Consider the following 18725-nt stretch of genomic DNA (forward strand, 5'->3'; position numbering starts at 1 on the left):
CGACGTATGGGGGGAGAGTAGGGCAAGACACGCGTTGCTCAAAGTGGTATGCAGACAGTCGCGTATAACACATTCAACGACGACGTATGGGGGAGAGTCGGGCAAGACACGCGTTGCTCAAAGTGGTATGCAGACAGTCGCGTATGACACATTCAACAACGACGTATGGGGGGAGAGTCGGGCAAGACACGCGTTGCTCAAAGTGGTATGCAGACAGTCGCGTATGACACATTCAACAACGACGTATGGGGGAGAGTAGGGCAAGACACACGTTGCTCAAAGTGGTATGCAGACAGTCGCGTATAACACATTCAACGACGACGTATGGGGGGGAGAGTAGGGCAAGACACGCGTTGCTTAAAGTGGTATGCAGACAGTCGCGTATAACATATTCAACGACGACGTATGTGGGACATCTTCCCGAGGCAAGTGAGTTAACTAACTATAAAATCCAGTTTCCACCCTTGCCGAACTAGACTGGTATTATGGAGTTACATTTTGGCTGGACTAACGAGTCTATGCATAGTCCAATCAAAATCGCGAAACGAAAGGGTAATCCGGTTCGTAAACTGTCATTGCAGGATTTGGGGTGATGGGTTGGGCGATAGCCCCAGTCTTAGCCCCAGTCTCAGTTCCAGACATAGTCTTAGCCGCAGTCTTATCCCTAGTCTCAGTTCCAGACGTAGTCTTAGCCCCAATCTTAGCCCCAGTCTCAGTTCCAGACACAGTCTTAGCCCCAATCTTAGCCCCAGTCTCAGTTCCAGACACAGTCTTAGCCCCAATCTTAGCCCCAATCTTAGCCCCAATCTCAGTTCCTGACACAGTCTTAGCCCCAATCTTAGCCCCAGTCTTAGCCCCAGTCTCAGTTCCAGACACAGTCTTAGCCCCAATCTTAGCCCCAGTCTCAGTTCCAGACACAGTCTTAGCCCCAATCTTAGCCCCAGTCTCAGTTCCAGACACAGTCTTAGCCCCAATCTTAGCCCCAGTCTCAGTTCCAGACACAGTCTTAGCCCCAATCTTAGCCCCAGTCTCAGTTCCAGACACAGTCTTAGCCCCAATCTTAGCCCTAGTTTCTAGGAACGTTTGGAACGTTTGTCAGCTCTATTCAGGAAGGCGGTTGATCTTTAAAGGGCCTACTATGTAGTGACCTATTAAGGGTGCTCCCGGTCGAGGAGCGCCGATGTAATCACTCCCCTTTTCATTTAACCAATGCATACAAAGTCAAAAATTCTCGACAATCCGACATTCTGATGATGTCAAGTACGCGTCAAAACAAGGTGGCACTTTTGGTCTCCCCTGCCGTGATATTGCTGGAAAAGCCAGTCCATTCTTCTTCCTATGTATCAACCTATCATTTGTTTGTTTGTTGTTTAACGCCGAACTCAGTAATATTCCAGCTATATAAGGGTGGTCTGTAAAAAGACTTGAACAGACAAGCCAATGATGGACGTAATGAGCATCGATCCACGCCACACACAGCAATTTTCCAGATATTTGACGGCGGTCTGGAAATAATCGGATCTGGACAATCCAGTGACTGACATCATGAGCATCAATCTACGTAAGTGGAATACGATGACATGCATCAACCAATTGACGAGACAAGAACAAATGTTGCTTGTTTGTTTGTTTGTTGTTTAACGCCACACTCAGCAATATTCCAGCTATATGACCGCGGTCTGTAAATAATCGAGTCTGGACCAGACAATCCAGTGATTGATATCATGAGCATCGATCTACTCCATTTTGATACGATAACATGGATCAACCAAGTCAGCGAGCCCGACCACCCGATCCCGTTAGTCGCCTCTTACGACAATCATGGGTTGCTGTAGACCAAATCTAACCCGGATTGTATCCACATATGGTGATCAGAAGCAGTCAACAGTGTGAACTTTATTACAAATGTACAGGAGATAAAATAAAACGCACATACATTCTACAATACTACTACAACATGTCATACAGCTTCAGACATAAATACTTAAAGAAAGGTATATGTCGACAGTGAAAGGGTCTTGTATTTGGAGTTATCAATTACCCTCTCTACTGAAAGGATTTTCTCTACGAGGACGGAAAATGTTCATTTCACAGCTGTTCACAAAAACCGGATATAAGGTCACGGATAGAGGATGCGTATTACATGTCCACCATATCGGAGTGGGTGGATGAGTTGTTATCGCCGCTTTGAACAGCATCCTGCGATATCGCGGTTTGTCCGGCTAGAGCGTGAGAAGGCCATAAGTGATATATTGTTTGATAGTTTGCTATTTCGTAAAAGTTGACGGATAACGTTATATACGTTATATCGTTCTCAAGCAAAGTAGACACACTTTATGGCTAACAGTTGTATTAATTGAGGTTTCGGTGTACCTAAAACTTCGATTTTACATTAAAATAAAGTAGTTGGTATCCATAAATTGTGTCTACTTTGCTTGACAGCGGTAAAAGGATCAATACCGAAACGTCCCTCTTTAATACAGTAAATTAAAAAGTTATTATCCATAAATTGTGTCTACTTTGTCAGGTCACGAGCACGGGTATGGTGCTGACAAACCTAGAAACATAATCGGGGTGGACCGGGATTCAAACCCACAATCATGCGTTTCTGGCGTGCCCAAGGGACGCAACTCTGCACAGCGAATCGCGGCGCCTCAGACGAATGGACCAACCCTAACTTCCAGCCATATCAGAACGATATTTATATTCTTATCGTTATTAATTCATGTTCAATCATTGTCGTGGATATTTGTAATGCTGGGTAGCTATTTCACACGTCTTGGTCTGTGTACGACACTTAGAGGAACGTGTATACGTTGTTTCTGTGCTATTGAAACAAGTAATCCAACATCAATGGTGTTGACACCGCTTTGATGCATTGATCTCAGCACTGGTTCGTGATATGCTAAGTAGGGGTATGGGTGGCCCAGTCGTCTAAGGCGCCGCAATTCGCTGTGCGGAGTTGCGTCCCTTGGGCATGCCAGAAACCTATGGTTGTGGGTTCGAATTTCGGTTCGCCCCGATTATGTTTCTAGGATTGTCAGCACAATACCCGTGCTCGGGGATTTCACCGAAGTGGTAAACGTCTAAGACCCGCATCACTTCAGGATTTCCCTTCCACATTAAGCTGACACACCGTGAAATAAGTGGAATACTGTTAAAAGCGGCGTTAAACACAACTCACTCGCTCACTCACTGATATGTTGAACACTAATGGTTCTATAGAATATCATCAAAACACATATTCCGGGAGAAGATAATCCCTTCTACTTATGTTGTAGGCGAATTATGTGGTCACAAACCTGTGTACATTCACAAACCTGTGTACATTCACAAACCTGTGAAGACTTACTAGTTAATTATTGTTAAGCTTTTCATACAACTGCACAGTACGTCTGGCAAAACCCCTTGTCGGGAAAAGAAATTGACTCTCTATTGTGTCCGTTTTAATACACTTTCAGTTGAAGGTGTTGGTATACATGTATTCTTGAGTCTTATGCATCCTATAATAAAGGCAGATACATATATACCCTCGTTTTGGAACGTTTGAAGATCAAGAAGGAGTTATTTATCAAATCGTTGTCCACATAATTTGTGTTTTCTATTTTTGTTGTGTATGCTTTAAAGGACCACTGCTACACCTCTCCATTTCACCCACATTACTCTTACATCACAGTTATGTTTTCTAAACATTTAATAGGGACGGTCGGGTAGCTTTGTGATTAAAGCGTTCGCTCGTCACGCCGAAGACCCGGCTTCGATTCCCGATATGGGTACAATGTGTGAAGCCCATTTCTGGTGTCCCCCGCCGTGATATTACTGGAATATTGCTAAAAGCGACGTAAAACCGTATCCACTCACTCACTCACTACACATATAATACTTTTGAAACAGTCTGTATCACAGTTCTTATCAAAGTCATGTCTATGTTCATAGTTCACCGTGTGAAACATATGTTGAGGATATCACTGCATAGTTCCACTCAATCCTCTTCGTCTTCATCATCTGACGAGTCTGGTTTCTCCCCAAACATATCTTCGCCTTCCACTTCATCAATCTGAGGCTGGTGGTCCCTCGACATGAGTTTCAGGATTATGACATCACTTTTCTCATAAAGACCAAAGGCAATCAGCTCTCCACCCAGAGCCACATTGCAACACATGATACGGGTATCTGGTGTGAAGACTGCCATGACCGTGGCCTTCTCGATATCCCACACTGAGATGTCTCCTGCAAACACGATAGCCCTCTTCCCATCCCCGCAGGTGAAGATCTTGCTTCCAACACCAAATCTCAAACCAGAGTAGCCTTTTATTTTACGGAGGGAATTAGACTTCATAGGATCCCAAACATGGAGCTCATCTGGGCCTTTACCTATCACCACTCTTTCAGCATCGTCTGTTATACCAAGTGCACATACGTTAGTCTCACGTTTCAGTCTCCGCTTCACCTGTCCGCTTGCACAGTCCCATAGAGTCACATAACTGATCTTGTTCTCCTCATCGTAATTTGCATGGACAAGATGACTGCCGTCAAAAGTCAGTGACGAAACATGAAGAAACATCATCGAGTTCTCATTCTCAAGAGTCTGTGTGTGCGCCTGTTTCGGAATATCAAAGACACACAAGTGGTGAGCAAAGAATGAAGCAACGATGATCTTCTCGTCTCCACTTACAATGAACTGTTCGATGGCATTTTCTTTCTCCTTCTTCAGATCATCTTGTCTCTGACGTTCTTCCTCCAACTCAGCCTCATGACGTCTCTGTTTTGCCGAGTCGGTCTCTGCACGCCTGTCCCATGGACTCATCTTGGCCGTTGTTCCTCTTTTCACTTTTGTGACATCTACCATTGGGATTCCATCCATCAACTTTAATCTTTCTAGCTCTCTAAAGTTGGTTTTGATCCTGTACAGGACATGACCCGTCTTTAGGCTCCAGACCATAAAGTGAGTTCTGCTGTCTGATGGACCCATAAGATGATTTTCATCCAGCAGCATGTATTCATGCGTGGGGGCAGGGACAATGTAGCAACCGGTTAGCTTCTTGTCGTAGCGTTTTGTTTTGAGATTGTACCTCAGCACTGTTTGGAAGACTGGTTTAGCATCATCACTGACATTAGAAAAACCCCTGTCTGTGAGAATAACCAAGAAAGAATTTCTCACAATCACAACATCCGATGTTTCTGAAAGCCCTCTCTCTATCCTAACAGCCGTTTGCAAACACTTTGCCTTGGCAATATTCCAGACACTAATGGGCCCATTGTTGATAGTCCTAGCGACGACATATCTCGGGTTGTCCTGCATTGGAACAATCTCTGCAACACCTAGACTCTTCTTCAGCTTTGGAGCAGGCTGATTGATCTTGCTGGTTAGGTTCCAGATTCTCAGTGTTTTATCTCCCTTTGCTGCTGTAAGGCAAAACCTGAAGTCCAAACATGCTCCAAATGCAGACACACCAGCATGTCGTGCCAGATGTTTGTGGTCCTCAGTTTCCAGATTCCAAAGGGCAATGTCAGACATGTTGTTGTTCTCAGAGGCACAGATGGCAATAGCATGGCTACCCATCATATTGATGTACATATCTCTGACATTGTCATGAACGCATCCACGAACACTGCGCAGATAGTTGCCTTTCTTCAAATCAAAAATCTCAAGTTGGTGAATCTCATGAAGCTCCATATACTGTTGCCTACATGCCAATATGTAATAGTCCCTGGCAAAACCAAGTGAAACCACGGAAGACGATTTTTCAAAGCATTTCAAGTTGTGGTAAATCTTGCCTGTCTTTGCATTTTGTACAGTGGCTCTGTTGGATGATCTGAACGCATGCAGCACTTGATCCCCAACACATGTCTCAGCTACAACCAGAGATCTGTCTTTGTGAATCCCATCATCAGGGATTTGCTTTTCACATATCTGTGTGAACGATTGCAGGTCAAAGGATCTGAACATGTTAGACCCATCGAAGAGAGCAACAAGTACACGCCCATCACTTGCTACAGTGATGTTTGCAGGGTCCACAAATTCATCGAGGACATGGACACAGATTCCAGAATTAAGACTCCAGATTTTGATTACCGTCCCTTCTGTTGTAATGGCGAGGGCATTGTTCATTCCTGTCTTAATTGTTGATACATTAGGACTCATTCCTTCTAATGTTTTAGCAACTCTCCCAGTACGAATGTCCCATAGCTTCATCGTGCAGTCCTCAGAGGTTGTCAAAGCTCGCATACCATCTGATGTTAAAGCTAATGCAGTGATAGGATCAGTATGGCCTGAAAGAAGATCGAACAGGATGCCACCAGGCTCTGTTAAGCAATCAACGGATGGAATGAGACTCGGCAAAGTGGAAGACTGAGCTTGAGCAACAAATGTATGAAGGTATGGATATCGCTTACGATCTGCTGCCGTTCTTGGCAAATCTCGAGCAATGATGCCGTTTAAACGACCAATCATCTGTGAGGCCAACTGACGTGGTTCTTTCTGCAGAGCAACACCCGAAAGGTGCAATGTGTCTGAGAGAATCTTAAGTTCAGTATCATTTGGTTCTTGAAGCAAAACACTGGAGTATTCTTCGAGCACGGCACGGAGAGAGGTTCCACATAGTTTTGCTAACACCCATTCAAAATTGCACAAGGTTTCATTTTTGAGCAATTCCATCTGTTGAGATCTGACAAGGTGGTGTGGGAGTTCATTTATTTTCCGCAGGTTGTACACTCTATCGGACCCATCATGTAATGATTCCTCTGGTTCATAAAACAAAGGCTGATCTGATACAAATCTGAGCACTCCTCGATCACTACCAGAATAAGGTTTGGGTTTACCGACCCATATTCCCATGAAGTACTCAGCAAATGCTTTGTGGTAGGATGGTGCTTTGTCCTTTTGTTGTAGGTACCTGTCATCGGCTGCATCAGCGAACTGGACATGGGACCAACATAGTGTTTTCATGTTGTCTCCTAGGCACTCCATTACATATTCTGACAAGTCCATCTTTAATCTCGCCCAAACCAGAGGAGGCAATCTTCTTCTTGACAAATTGAACTGTCCAGCAACCTCGTCCATGACTGCATCGTCCAAAGACAGAACATCCTCCATCTCATTACTGGTAATTCCATTTCTGGCAGCCGTGATGTAACCCAGAGCCCTTTTCACCAAAGCCTCTCCGTGATCTCTCTCAAGTCTCCCAAACTTGATTGTTGCAATCTTCTTTACAGTTTCCGGTATTTTAACCATCTCGGAAATCATATATGAAGTCCATGTCTGTGATTCTCTGTAAGCCATTTTAAGAAATAGTGGTGTTGGGGCTTTAGCAAAGGCATCCAAGACGACATCCATCTGATGCTGTGTGAGATTCCTGTTGCCTTCATTCAGCCAGTATTCCAGGATAGCGATGGCATCGCCTGTCGGTAGATCACCGATTTCAAGCAAACAGTCCTCTTTACCATTCAGAGATTTCTTGAGAGACTGGAAACATTCGAACTTGTCATCGGGAAGAGTTGAGATGATTACATGGACGTTACTAGGCAACTCCTTCGGCAGCCAGGACATCTTCCTCCCATCATGCTCATCTAAAGGGTAAATAAGGACTTTAAGTACAAGATGATATATAGCAGTATTATTGTGAACATTTTGGCATCATTGCCGGGAACATTGCCAAGCCATATTAAAGGGGCACTGATCTAACGCCATTCCCCGGACTGGTTGTTGCCTTTGTTATTGTTTTTTCCCCCGTGAGTACCCGGATGATATGCAACGCAACTGAGCGTGACCAGAGACTGGGCTACAGTCTGCAAGGACAGCTAAATAAACTTGGAGGCTGGAGGCAATATTTGTTTTACGCATTTTTGCATAAACACTGATTGGTTAACTGTGATCTATAAAGATTCGACAAAGGGCGCATGTTAAATAATTTCTTCAGCCTAAACAAACAGACAAAAAGAACGGCGGAGCTCATCGGAAGTCGTCATTTGGAAATACCCCAGATGGTTATAGTTTAATACTAAAAAAAGTATCCATGCAGTGAAAGCATTTTCGGATTTCGGATTGTGTAATACGATTACTACTCCCTTGTTGTCATTCACGTTTTCTCGTATAACCCTACACTTGTGTATTTGTCGTCATTCACTTGATGCTCAGTTAATGAATTTATTACAGGTACAATTAGTGGTAGCACCACTTAGATTACCTGACAAAGGTTCTCATTTGGCATTTATTGTGTCTGGGGTAATTATTCAATCTAAATCCAGGTTTGAAGTGAGGTTATGTAATATGCACGTGGCAGCCCAGCAAGAGATGAATGATCAGTTGATTTACTTTTTTTTGTAAATCAACGGATCGTTCCTAGTCATCAAAGGATTAACAGAAAATACGTTGATTGATTAATCACTGTTATCTTGCACAGTGGATATGTCAAAAGTGAGTGTTTACATGTCTAGATTTACTAAAACAAAGGGAATACACTCATATCATGGCGTGAAGTGCCGATGTAAAAACAACATACAATTTGTTCAAAGGGTTAACTGATAATACGTTGATTGGTTGCTCATTGTTATCAAACTCAATGGATTTTTTAGGAACCGTCGACGTAATGAAAATAGTTGTCACGTGGCCTTTCTCAGCCGACCCTTGAGACTTGACACCCGAAACGATATATATCTTTTAGAATATTTGATAGTTACAGAGACACGTGACATCGAATAAGTTATTTTGTATAGCTGCAGACAAGTGGGATATTATTCCTTTGTGTGGATATTCACGGATACATTCCTCGAATAAGGAAGCTGCCTATTTATAAACATAAATTTGGTAAGTTGTAATTATGGTATTTGCATTTTGTTTTCCTTCATTTGAACCGATTCGTTCTTGTTTTTCTACGTCTTGGTTGGGAAATTCTTCAATGCGCGATAGACGTTGTTTTCACAGGTCATTTCCTTTGTAAGCGTGTATATATTACCGTCAATTTGTAAAATGTGATTCTCTCAGGCAATTATTAAAATGTGTAAATATTTCAGTCATTTTGACTAAAAAATCTGTCCAGATTGATTAAGACGATCAAAAGGGCCTACAAACATCACAACAGATTATTATGTAGGATTAGAAGCCAAACAACATAGAAATGTACTTTTCAACGTAACATTTTCAGTCTCTTGGTGATGACATTAAACATCAAAATGTTTGGAATTCGTTATCATAATAATACAGATGGAAATGTTTTTCAGTCACTTTGTAAAATAACTGAATATTTAGACGTTTAATAAATATGTTACACATTTTGACAGTAAAAAAATATACACACTATAAAAAAAGCAATGCTCAGGTGAAATATTTACTTTGTGTTGCAAGTCAAAATAGCGTTTAAACGAAAATCGCAAAATTACCAAGCAAGTGACTTATCAAAACTTCGTCACCATTACTGATGCTACCCACAAAGATGCCTACATTTCCTTATTATCTCGAAAACTGTATTTCATTTTGTTGATTAATGTGACCATACGCTCTTATTACTACCGGTATCCATAAAAGTGACTAATGCGCTTACGAATGGCGCAACAGAGGTCGCGAGCTAGTCTAGATTTCTGCTCTACATCCGGGTACTCACTGGGAAAAAACAATAACAAAGGCAACAACCAGTCCCGGGGAATTGCGTTAGATCAGTGCCCCTTTAACTCAAGGTGCAGAAAAAAAAAATAGATTGTAGTTTATAGTCAATAAATGCCAAACAATATGTTCAGCTTAACTAGTAAAACACTTGGGAGAGTATATTCGTCTTCTTTATATTGATTTGTTATAGTTGAGAAACAATTACTCCACCTAAAAGTCTGTCCACAGCATCTAGGAAGATTACAAGCGGTTTCTCTGTTGTGATTTGGCTGATTTTGTAAGCAAAGTCGTTCACAAGACCCTTGTACTCCTGAAACAGAACACAATTGATCAAAAGATGTTATACCTGTCCAAAGTCCAATAGTGAAATTATGTGACAGAAGTGCATATAGTAGCATATAGTAGTGCATATTAAGAAGGGACGTCATAGTCAATTCTATTATCTTTGAATCTTTGAAATAGGAACTCCTATCCAACCTCATCATGAAGGTGGCTACCTTTGAGACACATGACATCTGAACAAGCTGTATCAGTACCCCTTGTTCCCAAGCCGACATAGATGTGTTAGTCTGTGGTCTCAATGGCTTTCATTCATTGGATGAGATCTGCCTAATTTCTAGGCTGTTGACAGTCGATGGCTGCGTTTCAAAGGTACATTTCTTTCTATATGTATGAATGGAAATGAACTTATTTCTCTACCGTTGGCACATCCTTATAGTTGGCCCCTGTGATGTGACACAGCTGTAGACAGATGTCTCTGAGTAGCGTTCGGACATTGGTTGACCTTCGTGTTGCTCCCACCGATCTCACCAATACCCGGGTGTCGAACCTTTAACAAAATATATACGATCAAAATTTCTATTTACCCAGCTAATCACATTACATGCTGTAGCTAGCGCTACATTGTATTCCATCTCTTGAAATAAATATTTCATTAAGAAACTACAATTACAACACGATACTACATCACCACAGAGAGGCCTAGACGCTCCTGAAGATATGTTTATCCATACAACTGTATTTATTTCTAAACGGGGACATGGGTGGCCCGGTTGTCTTAGGTTCCACAATTCACTTTGTAGAGTTGCGTCCCTTGTCCAAGCCAGGAACCTATGACTTTGGGTTCGAAAGCCACTTTGCCCAAATTGTTTCTAGGTTTGTCAGCACCATAACGTGCTTGTGCGTTTCACCAAAGTTAACCAAATCAGCATTAACTCAACTTTAACTCACAAAAACAACCTTATCCTGATGTTATTTTAAATGAAGATTCTTACTCCTTCATCCACTTATGAACATCTTTGGCTGCTTTGGCCAAAATAGCTGACTTGCCAGATCCGGTTTTCCCGAAAATCACCAGGGGCGTATTTGTTTCTGACCGTACGTAGGATTTTATCAACTGGAGTATGTCTTTCCGGCCATGGAATTTTCGAACTCTGCAACATCACAATAATAGATGAGAATGAAAATGAGCTCATAATACTACACAATGACATTCTTCGTTCTCCGGGGGCAGCTGCAAAATAAAATATTTGCTGACGTGGCGTAAAAAGATAATCACTAACTCTATCACCGTGGAACCTAAATAGAAAGCATCATGGAGTATGCTCTTTCTAATAAGAGCGTTATACGATTCTTGCTCAAACGTTGATTGAGCAAGGTTACAACATTCCAGAGCTCAATAAAACATTGAATATGGAGGACATATGGGGACATTTCCACATTTGACACATCAGTGACCAAAATGAGGTCTGATAATAAATCCCTATTTTGACTTGTACCATATGTTCCCGTGGCTTTTCGGGTGAACAAATAACGTTCCATGTGTTTGTGACCGGCCCCAAGGGTGTCATCACTATTTGACAGTGATTCCTAAACAAATCTTTAGGATATGGTCGGAATCATACAACGAACTCTGCTTTAAGCTGAGATTTCTGATGAGAATACAAATGGTTCTGTCGCATTTATTTAAATAAAAAATAGGTGATACTTTAGAGAATGGAATATAATGTAGTATAGGACAGGTGTAAATGGCTTATAATCAAGACATCCAAAGTGTAATATCGGATGGTTGTTTAGATTCCTTGCCTCTTGTGACAGGTCATCACGTGCTGAGAGACTTCTTCAAACAGGTTCCTCAGAGCCTGGTCGGAATGGTCCTCTTCTTCAAATAAGGTGGTCAGTTGGCGCTTCACCATATCATAAGTCACCTTACAAACGCGCTCCAGATAATTCAAATGGTCTCTGTTATGGGTGGTGGCAATTCCTCCTGCTATCCAGTTCAACTCGAAAGAATGAATGCTGCCTTCGTTCACCTGTGCCCAAAAGAATTGATCATTCATTTAATAGGATTTCAAAGCTATTTTCCATTTCTGGTTGAATGATTGTATCATCTTAGGAAAGTAAAAATATCCAGCATTGTCTTTGTTTGTTTGTTTGTTGTTTAACGCCGCACTATGACGGCAGTTTGTAAATAATCGAGTCGGGACCAGGCAATCAAGTGATCAATATTATGATCATCAATCCACGCAATTGGAATACGATGACATGCATCAACCAAGTCAGCGAGCCTGATCGACCGATCCCGTTTAGTCGCCACTCATGACAATCATGGGTTGTTGAGATTTTACTCTATTGGCTTCGTATAACCTGTCCGTATCTATATTCACCTTTATCATTTAGACGTCATTAAATTTTAATCCCAGATTCGCCTTGATACTGTTTCCAGTTTATCAGCACCATACCGCACTCATGGGTTTCGCCTATACGGTAAACGCCTCCAATCTGCATTACCTCGGCTTTCCTCCCACATTAAGCGGACACATCATGATATAAGTGAAACACTGTCCAAAGCTGCCTTAAACCATCACACCTCACTCACGTGACGTTCTGCCCTGAACCTACCCTCTTGCCAACAAACTCCTCTCTTATGTTCAGCATCCTGCTTCTGGCTTTGGTGTCGATGGCGTCATTGTTCTTGGGGCTGACATCGATGTATTCCCCCACTTTAATGTCGGTGAGGTGGTTCTGGAGCCCCAGAAGTGTCCTCTTGTAGCACACGGTGTGTAAGGGGGAGTTGTCAAAGTCGGCGAGAATGTGTTCCAGCTCTTGTTCCAGCACTGAATCAAACAAAGTGTGAATAGAGGTCGCTACACTTACAAACTAACACTAACTTTTATGTGTCCAATGCTACCGGCATGGAAGGACATGCTTACCTTTTTCGCGAACACCTTGTGTCATCCCTGATTTTCAGTGATCCATTCATATAACTTTCACCACTACTTTGCCTTAACCGCCTGAGACTGATAATTCTCTGGGGTTAACGTTTTATTCCTATCATATATTGCGTAAGATTTTGAAGATTCAAGAAATCCATAGGTCCTTATTCTTTTCTGCGTCCAAATACCCCAAACCTATTTCATTATGCCCAATGATATGAACCGAGTAGGAACTGGCAATATACTACCCTTGAAAGCTGTCAATAACGAATGATTTTTAGGCAGATACAGTAAACTACGTTTATGACGAACACGCTTATAACGAACTGGTGGTTTAACGAACTGGTTTACTTTTGGCCCGGACATTTACTGTATATATGCTGTATAATAGTATATGCTTACTACGAACCACGGTTATAACGAACTAAAATTTGTGGTCCCTTTGAGTTCGTTATAACCGTAGTTTACTGTAGTAAGTAATAGTGAATTAAAATTAGTCTCGTTAGGTACGAAACACATTAGCTGAACTAGAACCTGCTTTATGGATCGGGTGGTCGGTGACTTGTGTGACTGCGAGTCATCGTAACGGACAGCATTGATCGTTGTTCATAATATAAATCACCAGGTGACAGGGTTATTTACAGGTGCCGGTCCTATAGCTTTGGATATTACTGAAAGTGGTGTTAAACAACAAACAAAGATTATACCAACATGAGGTAAAGTACTTCTCCCTGGCCTCCTCGCAGACCACGTCCTGTGAGAAGGTCTGCAGGACCTTGCTGAGCTTGTTGGCGGACGTGATCCAGTTGTTCCTCGCGGCCTGGCGCCTTGTTCCGTCTGTCTTTGTGATGTCCTTGTACACAGAGCTACAACACGTCCACCGGGGTTCGTATTAACAACTTGGCACTGAGTGTGTTTGGTCTAAATCACGATGTGTTACCCTTGTGTGATAGGACAGCCCCCAGTTATATAGGTCCTATACATTTACCAGTTTCGTGACACTGGTATGTTGCAAACGCAACGAGAAACAAAAGGAGGGCTTATCTGGGTTTCGAACCCACGATAATAGGATCCTGACACGCCTAAGGGAGGCAACTGTCTGCAGGTCTCGTGAAATGGCTCTGGTATCTCATTTCTGTACATGGTAATCATTTACACATAAATTGCAATCATTATTTGATGTTATTAGTTTTGTATATGTGCGTTAAATATCTTGTTTGTGTAGCAGCCATAAAATTTCCGAGTCCCGTGATGGGATTCGAACCACGGACCTTCTGATCCGAGGTCGGACGCCTTGTCCACATGACCAAAGAGGTTAACCCTGTCAGCAAGCTGACAAGATAAGGATAAGATCTGTAGGATGACTCCACGTCCTGCTACATTTGGTAATAGCAAGTGAGAGTAATACCTACGCCAACGTACATCCCGAGTGGATTCTGATGAGGTAGAATAATCCTCGAGGACCCTGTGCTTATAACATTTAAGATACAGATCGTGTGGAGCCAATATATAGTGCAAGGATCGGTGATCACATATATGGATCATTGCTGATACTGTGCGTGTCTTGTCCCAAAATTGTACCATTGCTTGCATGGTAAACAACTTTTAACAGTTTAGATGTTTAACAGTATCTGTGTCAATACAGATCGGGATTTTCATGCGATAATTTTCTTTTCAGTTTTACATGTCACAACAAAGACACAAAATAATACAACGTGACCACCGGAAAAAGTCAGCTAGAAGCGACGAGAACACACCAATACTCATGTCACCCACCTAATCCTCTGTAAGCGGTACACGGGTGGTTTTGCGTTTTCATCCAGTTTGTACCACTGTGTGAGACAGTCAACATCTTGAAGGTCTTCCTCTTCCTCCCTCAGTGCCTTCATAAGCAGGCCCTCTGCTCGGACGACACTCGCTTTTCTCTCGAATATCAAATCCCCAAATACATCGTCCTCATCCGCATCCATTTTCTTCCCACTCTCGCGCCTGTCAGCAGCATCTCTGCTCAGTGTCGTGTCTGGGCTCTTGACAGATACCCCGCTTGAATTGGCCTCGGCCTCGATCTGACGCTGTTTCTCTCGTTCAACACGCGCCGCTTCCACCTCCGCCATCTTGGCTCTGATAGCGATCACTTGACGGTCCTTGTACTCTGTGGCAGCTTCTAGAATCACCTGGAACTCATCCGCAGGAATCTCTGATGGCACGAGGCTCTGTCCATACTTCTCGCCCAGGAATATCTGTCATGGTAAACACGATTAGGTAAGTCAGTAAATTGTGCCCAACATAGCAACACGTTTTTCATTCTGATATGTTAACACTGTCATTCTGATTACACCACAACAGACCCATGAAGATCCGGGTTAGAATAGGTCTTCAGCAACCCATACTTGCCATAAAAGGTGACCATGCTTGTCGAAAGAGGCGACTAACGGGATCGGGTGGTGAGGCTCGCTGACTTGGTTGATGCATGTCGTCGTATCCCACCGTGGATCGACGCTCATGATGTCAATCACTGGTCCAGACTCGATTACTTACAGACCACCGCCATAAAGCTGGAATATTGCTGGGTGCGGCTTTAAACAACAAACAAACACACAAAATATCACAACACTCTTATTTCAATGTTCTTCCAATACATCTGAATTCAATGGCAGCATACACGAAAAGTACTATCGGAATATATTTCTCCACCCACCATCCCAATGCATGGATGAACTGTTACAAAAACAGCCTAAATATATGAGCTGCAGCTGGCTATATGTGGTGCACACTCAACTTTTTTAAAACAAAACTTTCGTTGACGAGTCGCTTTCGTAACTGTGGCGGTTGGGTAGCCTCGTGTTTAAAGCGTCTGCCCGTTACGCCGAAGGCCCGGGTTCGATTCCCCACAAGGATACAAAGCCCATTACTAGTGTTCCCTGCCCTGATATTGATGGAATATTGCTAAAAGCGGCGTAAAACCATACTCACCAACTCACTCACTAACTAATCACTTGCAATGTACTGCCTCTACAATCAACAAACATCATCACTCGGTCTTTCAACACCATACCCGTGTTCTTGGTTTTCGTGGTAAACACCTGTATCGTTTCAGACTTGCAACTACATGAGTGAGTGAGTATGGTTTTGCGCCGCTTTTAGCAATATTCCAGCAATATCACGGCGGGGGACACCAGAAATGGGCTTCACACATTGTACCCATGTCGGGAATTGAACACGGGTCTTCGGCGTGACGAGCGAACACTTTAACCACTAGGCTACCCGACCGCCCCTGCAACTACATGAAGCTGACACGCTGCGATATAACTGAAATATTGTTAAAAGCGACGTTAAAGCAAACTCACTCACTCACTCACTCACACATCCGTACCAGGAAGTTTATTCCCATTGCATTGTCTTTGCAGTCTTCAATGTAGTGGGAACAGACTCTGGGGATCTGATGGTCGTCTGCCGTGGCGTCTTTCAGGCTCCAATGTAGGTCAAGCACGTGAAGCTCGTGCGCGTGACGCTTGCAAAACTCTCTCAGGTCGGGCCATACCTGTTCCATCAGAACCGTCCGCTCAACCTCGCTGTCTGAAACACGTAAATCGATGTGTCTGATCATCAGCTGAATGTCAGAATAAAGTTCACTAATTCAAATACCTATGCTCCAATAATTCTCATCGTCCCGAGGACACGCCAGAAACCTGAGATCGTGGTTCGAATCCCGGTTGGCCCCGATTATGTTTCTAGGTTTGTCAGCACCATACTCGTGCTCGTGGGTTCACCAAAAGTGGTAAACGTCCGAGACCTGAGCTGCTCGGACTTTCCATCACATCAAGCTGATATGCTGTTCTGATAAATATATATCAAAGGTCATCCCTTGACACCGCCTCCGTGGTCTAGAGGTAGAGCGTCCGCCCGGAGACCGGAAAGTCCGGGGTTCGATCCCCGACCGCGTCATATCAAAAGACGTTAAAAGATGGTAACTTGTTGTAACCCTGTCTAGCGCTCGGCATTAAGGGGCTAAAACAAGGACTGGTCGGCTCGGAGTTAGTATAGTGTGTCTGAGTGGGGTATTCGTATTAAACTGCGGCATGGTATCTCAGTGAGCTAGCACCATTAATCGGCATCAGTCTGGACTAGAACAAGCAGCCACACACACACACACACACACACACACACACACACACGTGTATGCACGTCGCTATATAAGCCCAATAATCTTGGGCGCGACGTTAAACCCAAATTCACCTCACCCCACCTAGACACTAACCAGCGAAGCCTGAGCAGAGGTAAAGCTTCATGATTTTATCGTCTGGAGGACAGTCTCGGTGTACATATCCTTGAAGAATCTGCGTGCGTCTCTCAACAGAACTCAGTCGAGCAGTGTCTCGAGTCTCTGGTCGGTGAACCACAGGAGTCTGGATAGGACTTGTAATCATCCGCCGGAAGCTGATATCACCTTCTTCTCCTGCGTCACTTCCGGTTTGTCGTCCAGTATCTTCCTCAGATGCCTGGCCTTCTTCGTTGTCTGTCTGTCTTTCTGGTTCCTGTAAAGACACTTTCTTCATCTTGGAGGAGGAGGATGTGAGTGGACGGGCACCGTCATCGCTCTGGCCTATGTCCGGTAAGGGGGTTGTGGAGCTGAACTTCCTTGACCCATCACTCTGGCGGCGGGACCTGTCATCAAGGTCACTGGGGTCCGCAGCTGCCACGTGATCGTTTGTCAGAGGGTCAAGCACTTTTTGCGGAGAACCATGTTTGTGTCCATTCATGTGAGGCCGACTTCTGCTGCCAGACTTCCTCAACTTCTCTCCAACCTCAGAGTAGCTGTTGAACAGGCCCTTCCGTGCTTCAGCCGACTATAAAGACAGTTAACTTATTAATGTTATGTCGAATGTCATTTATAATTCCACTGATGCTAGAACAATGTAATAACTTTCCGACTATTGCAAATCACTCACTCACTCACCCCCACCCCACTAACACCACCACCAACCATTCACTCACCGACTTGGGGTCACGAGTGGCCAGTCGTCTAAGACGCCGCGATTCACTGTGCAGAGTCGCGTCCTTTGGGCACGCCAGAAACCTATGATTGTGGGTTCGAATCTCGGTTCGCCCCGATTAGGTTTTCTAGGTTTGTCAGCACCATACCCGTGCTCGTGGGTTTCACCGAAGTGGTAAACGTCGAAGACCCGCATCACTTCAGGCTTTCCTCCCACAATAAGCTGACATGCCGTGATATAACTTGAATACTGTTAAAAGCGGCGTTAAACCAAACTCACTCACTCACACACTCAACCTGCACTTTAGTATTACTCAAATTTGATTGTTCAGTGACAACATATGATATTAACAGTGAGAACAACAGAATAGTGGGAGGGAGGTCGAAAGTCATCTAAGACCAAGCAATTCGCTTGGCAGAGTTGCATCTTTTAAGTGTGCCAGACACCTATAATCCTGGGTTCGAATCCCGGTTGCTTTGCATCTCAGCATCATACCCGTGCTCGGGGCAGATAACATATAACAGAAATACTGTTCAAAGTGGTGTTAATTCCAACTCACTCACTCACTCACTGTATACAAGATGACTTCATACAATGTTCAAAGTACAAAATGCTACGTCACCTGAGCAATATATTTATTCCAATTACGTTTATACCTAGGTTCGACTTTTCAAACATCATTCTCCACCGCATATTTCCCTCAAAATGATTATATAGGGAGGAAAAGCTGATCCTATTGGGTCAGGATAATGACGGGTCTCGGGACTGAGGCCGCAATTCGCTGTGCAGAGTTGCGTCCCTTGGGGACGCCCGAAACATAGTGGTTTTGAATCCCTGTTCGCCCCTATTAAGTTTCTAGATTTGCCAACACCATTACCGTGCTCGTGGGTTTCATCCAACACCACGCTGACATGC

General features: G+C 43.5%; 2 protein-coding genes across 4 annotated transcripts in view; both read right to left on the reverse strand.

Annotated features, from left to right (window-relative positions):
* Positions 1-531: 531 nt before the first annotated feature.
* On the reverse strand, positions 532-2688 carry LOC139461594 (putative per-hexamer repeat protein 5). The gene is made up of 2 exons (XM_071243069.1): positions 2679-2688; positions 532-1073 (listed from the first exon to the last, which is right to left on the reverse strand). The coding sequence occupies exons 1-2, from the start codon at positions 2686-2688 to the stop codon at positions 532-534; spliced, it is 552 nt and encodes a 183-aa protein (XP_071099170.1).
* Positions 2689-3039: 351 nt separating this feature from the next.
* Positions 3040-18725, reverse strand: part of LOC139462387 (uncharacterized) — a 39233-nt gene continuing 23547 nt past the window's right edge. For all 3 annotated transcript variants that reach the window (XM_071244066.1, XM_071244064.1, XM_071244067.1), the window contains 10 exons: positions 17075-17663; positions 16190-16392; positions 14593-15056; positions 13528-13682; positions 12503-12717; positions 11687-11913; positions 10876-11034; positions 10301-10430; positions 9812-9911; positions 3040-7569 (listed from right to left, as the gene is read on the reverse strand). In XM_071244066.1, the coding sequence (XP_071100167.1) occupies positions 3983-7569; positions 9812-9911; positions 10301-10430; positions 10876-11034; positions 11687-11913; positions 12503-12717; positions 13528-13682; positions 14593-15056; positions 16190-16392; positions 17075-17663 (5829 nt within the window). In that variant the 3' untranslated portion in view covers positions 3040-3982. The remainder of the gene's footprint in view (positions 7570-9811; positions 9912-10300; positions 10431-10875; positions 11035-11686; positions 11914-12502; positions 12718-13527; positions 13683-14592; positions 15057-16189; positions 16393-17074; positions 17664-18725) is intronic.

The sequence above is a fragment of the Haliotis cracherodii genome, unplaced genomic scaffold, assembly GCF_022045235.1.
Source record: "Haliotis cracherodii isolate W230 unplaced genomic scaffold, xgHalCrac1.p SCAF_15, whole genome shotgun sequence".
NCBI lineage: Eukaryota > Metazoa > Mollusca > Gastropoda > Lepetellida > Haliotidae > Haliotis > Haliotis cracherodii.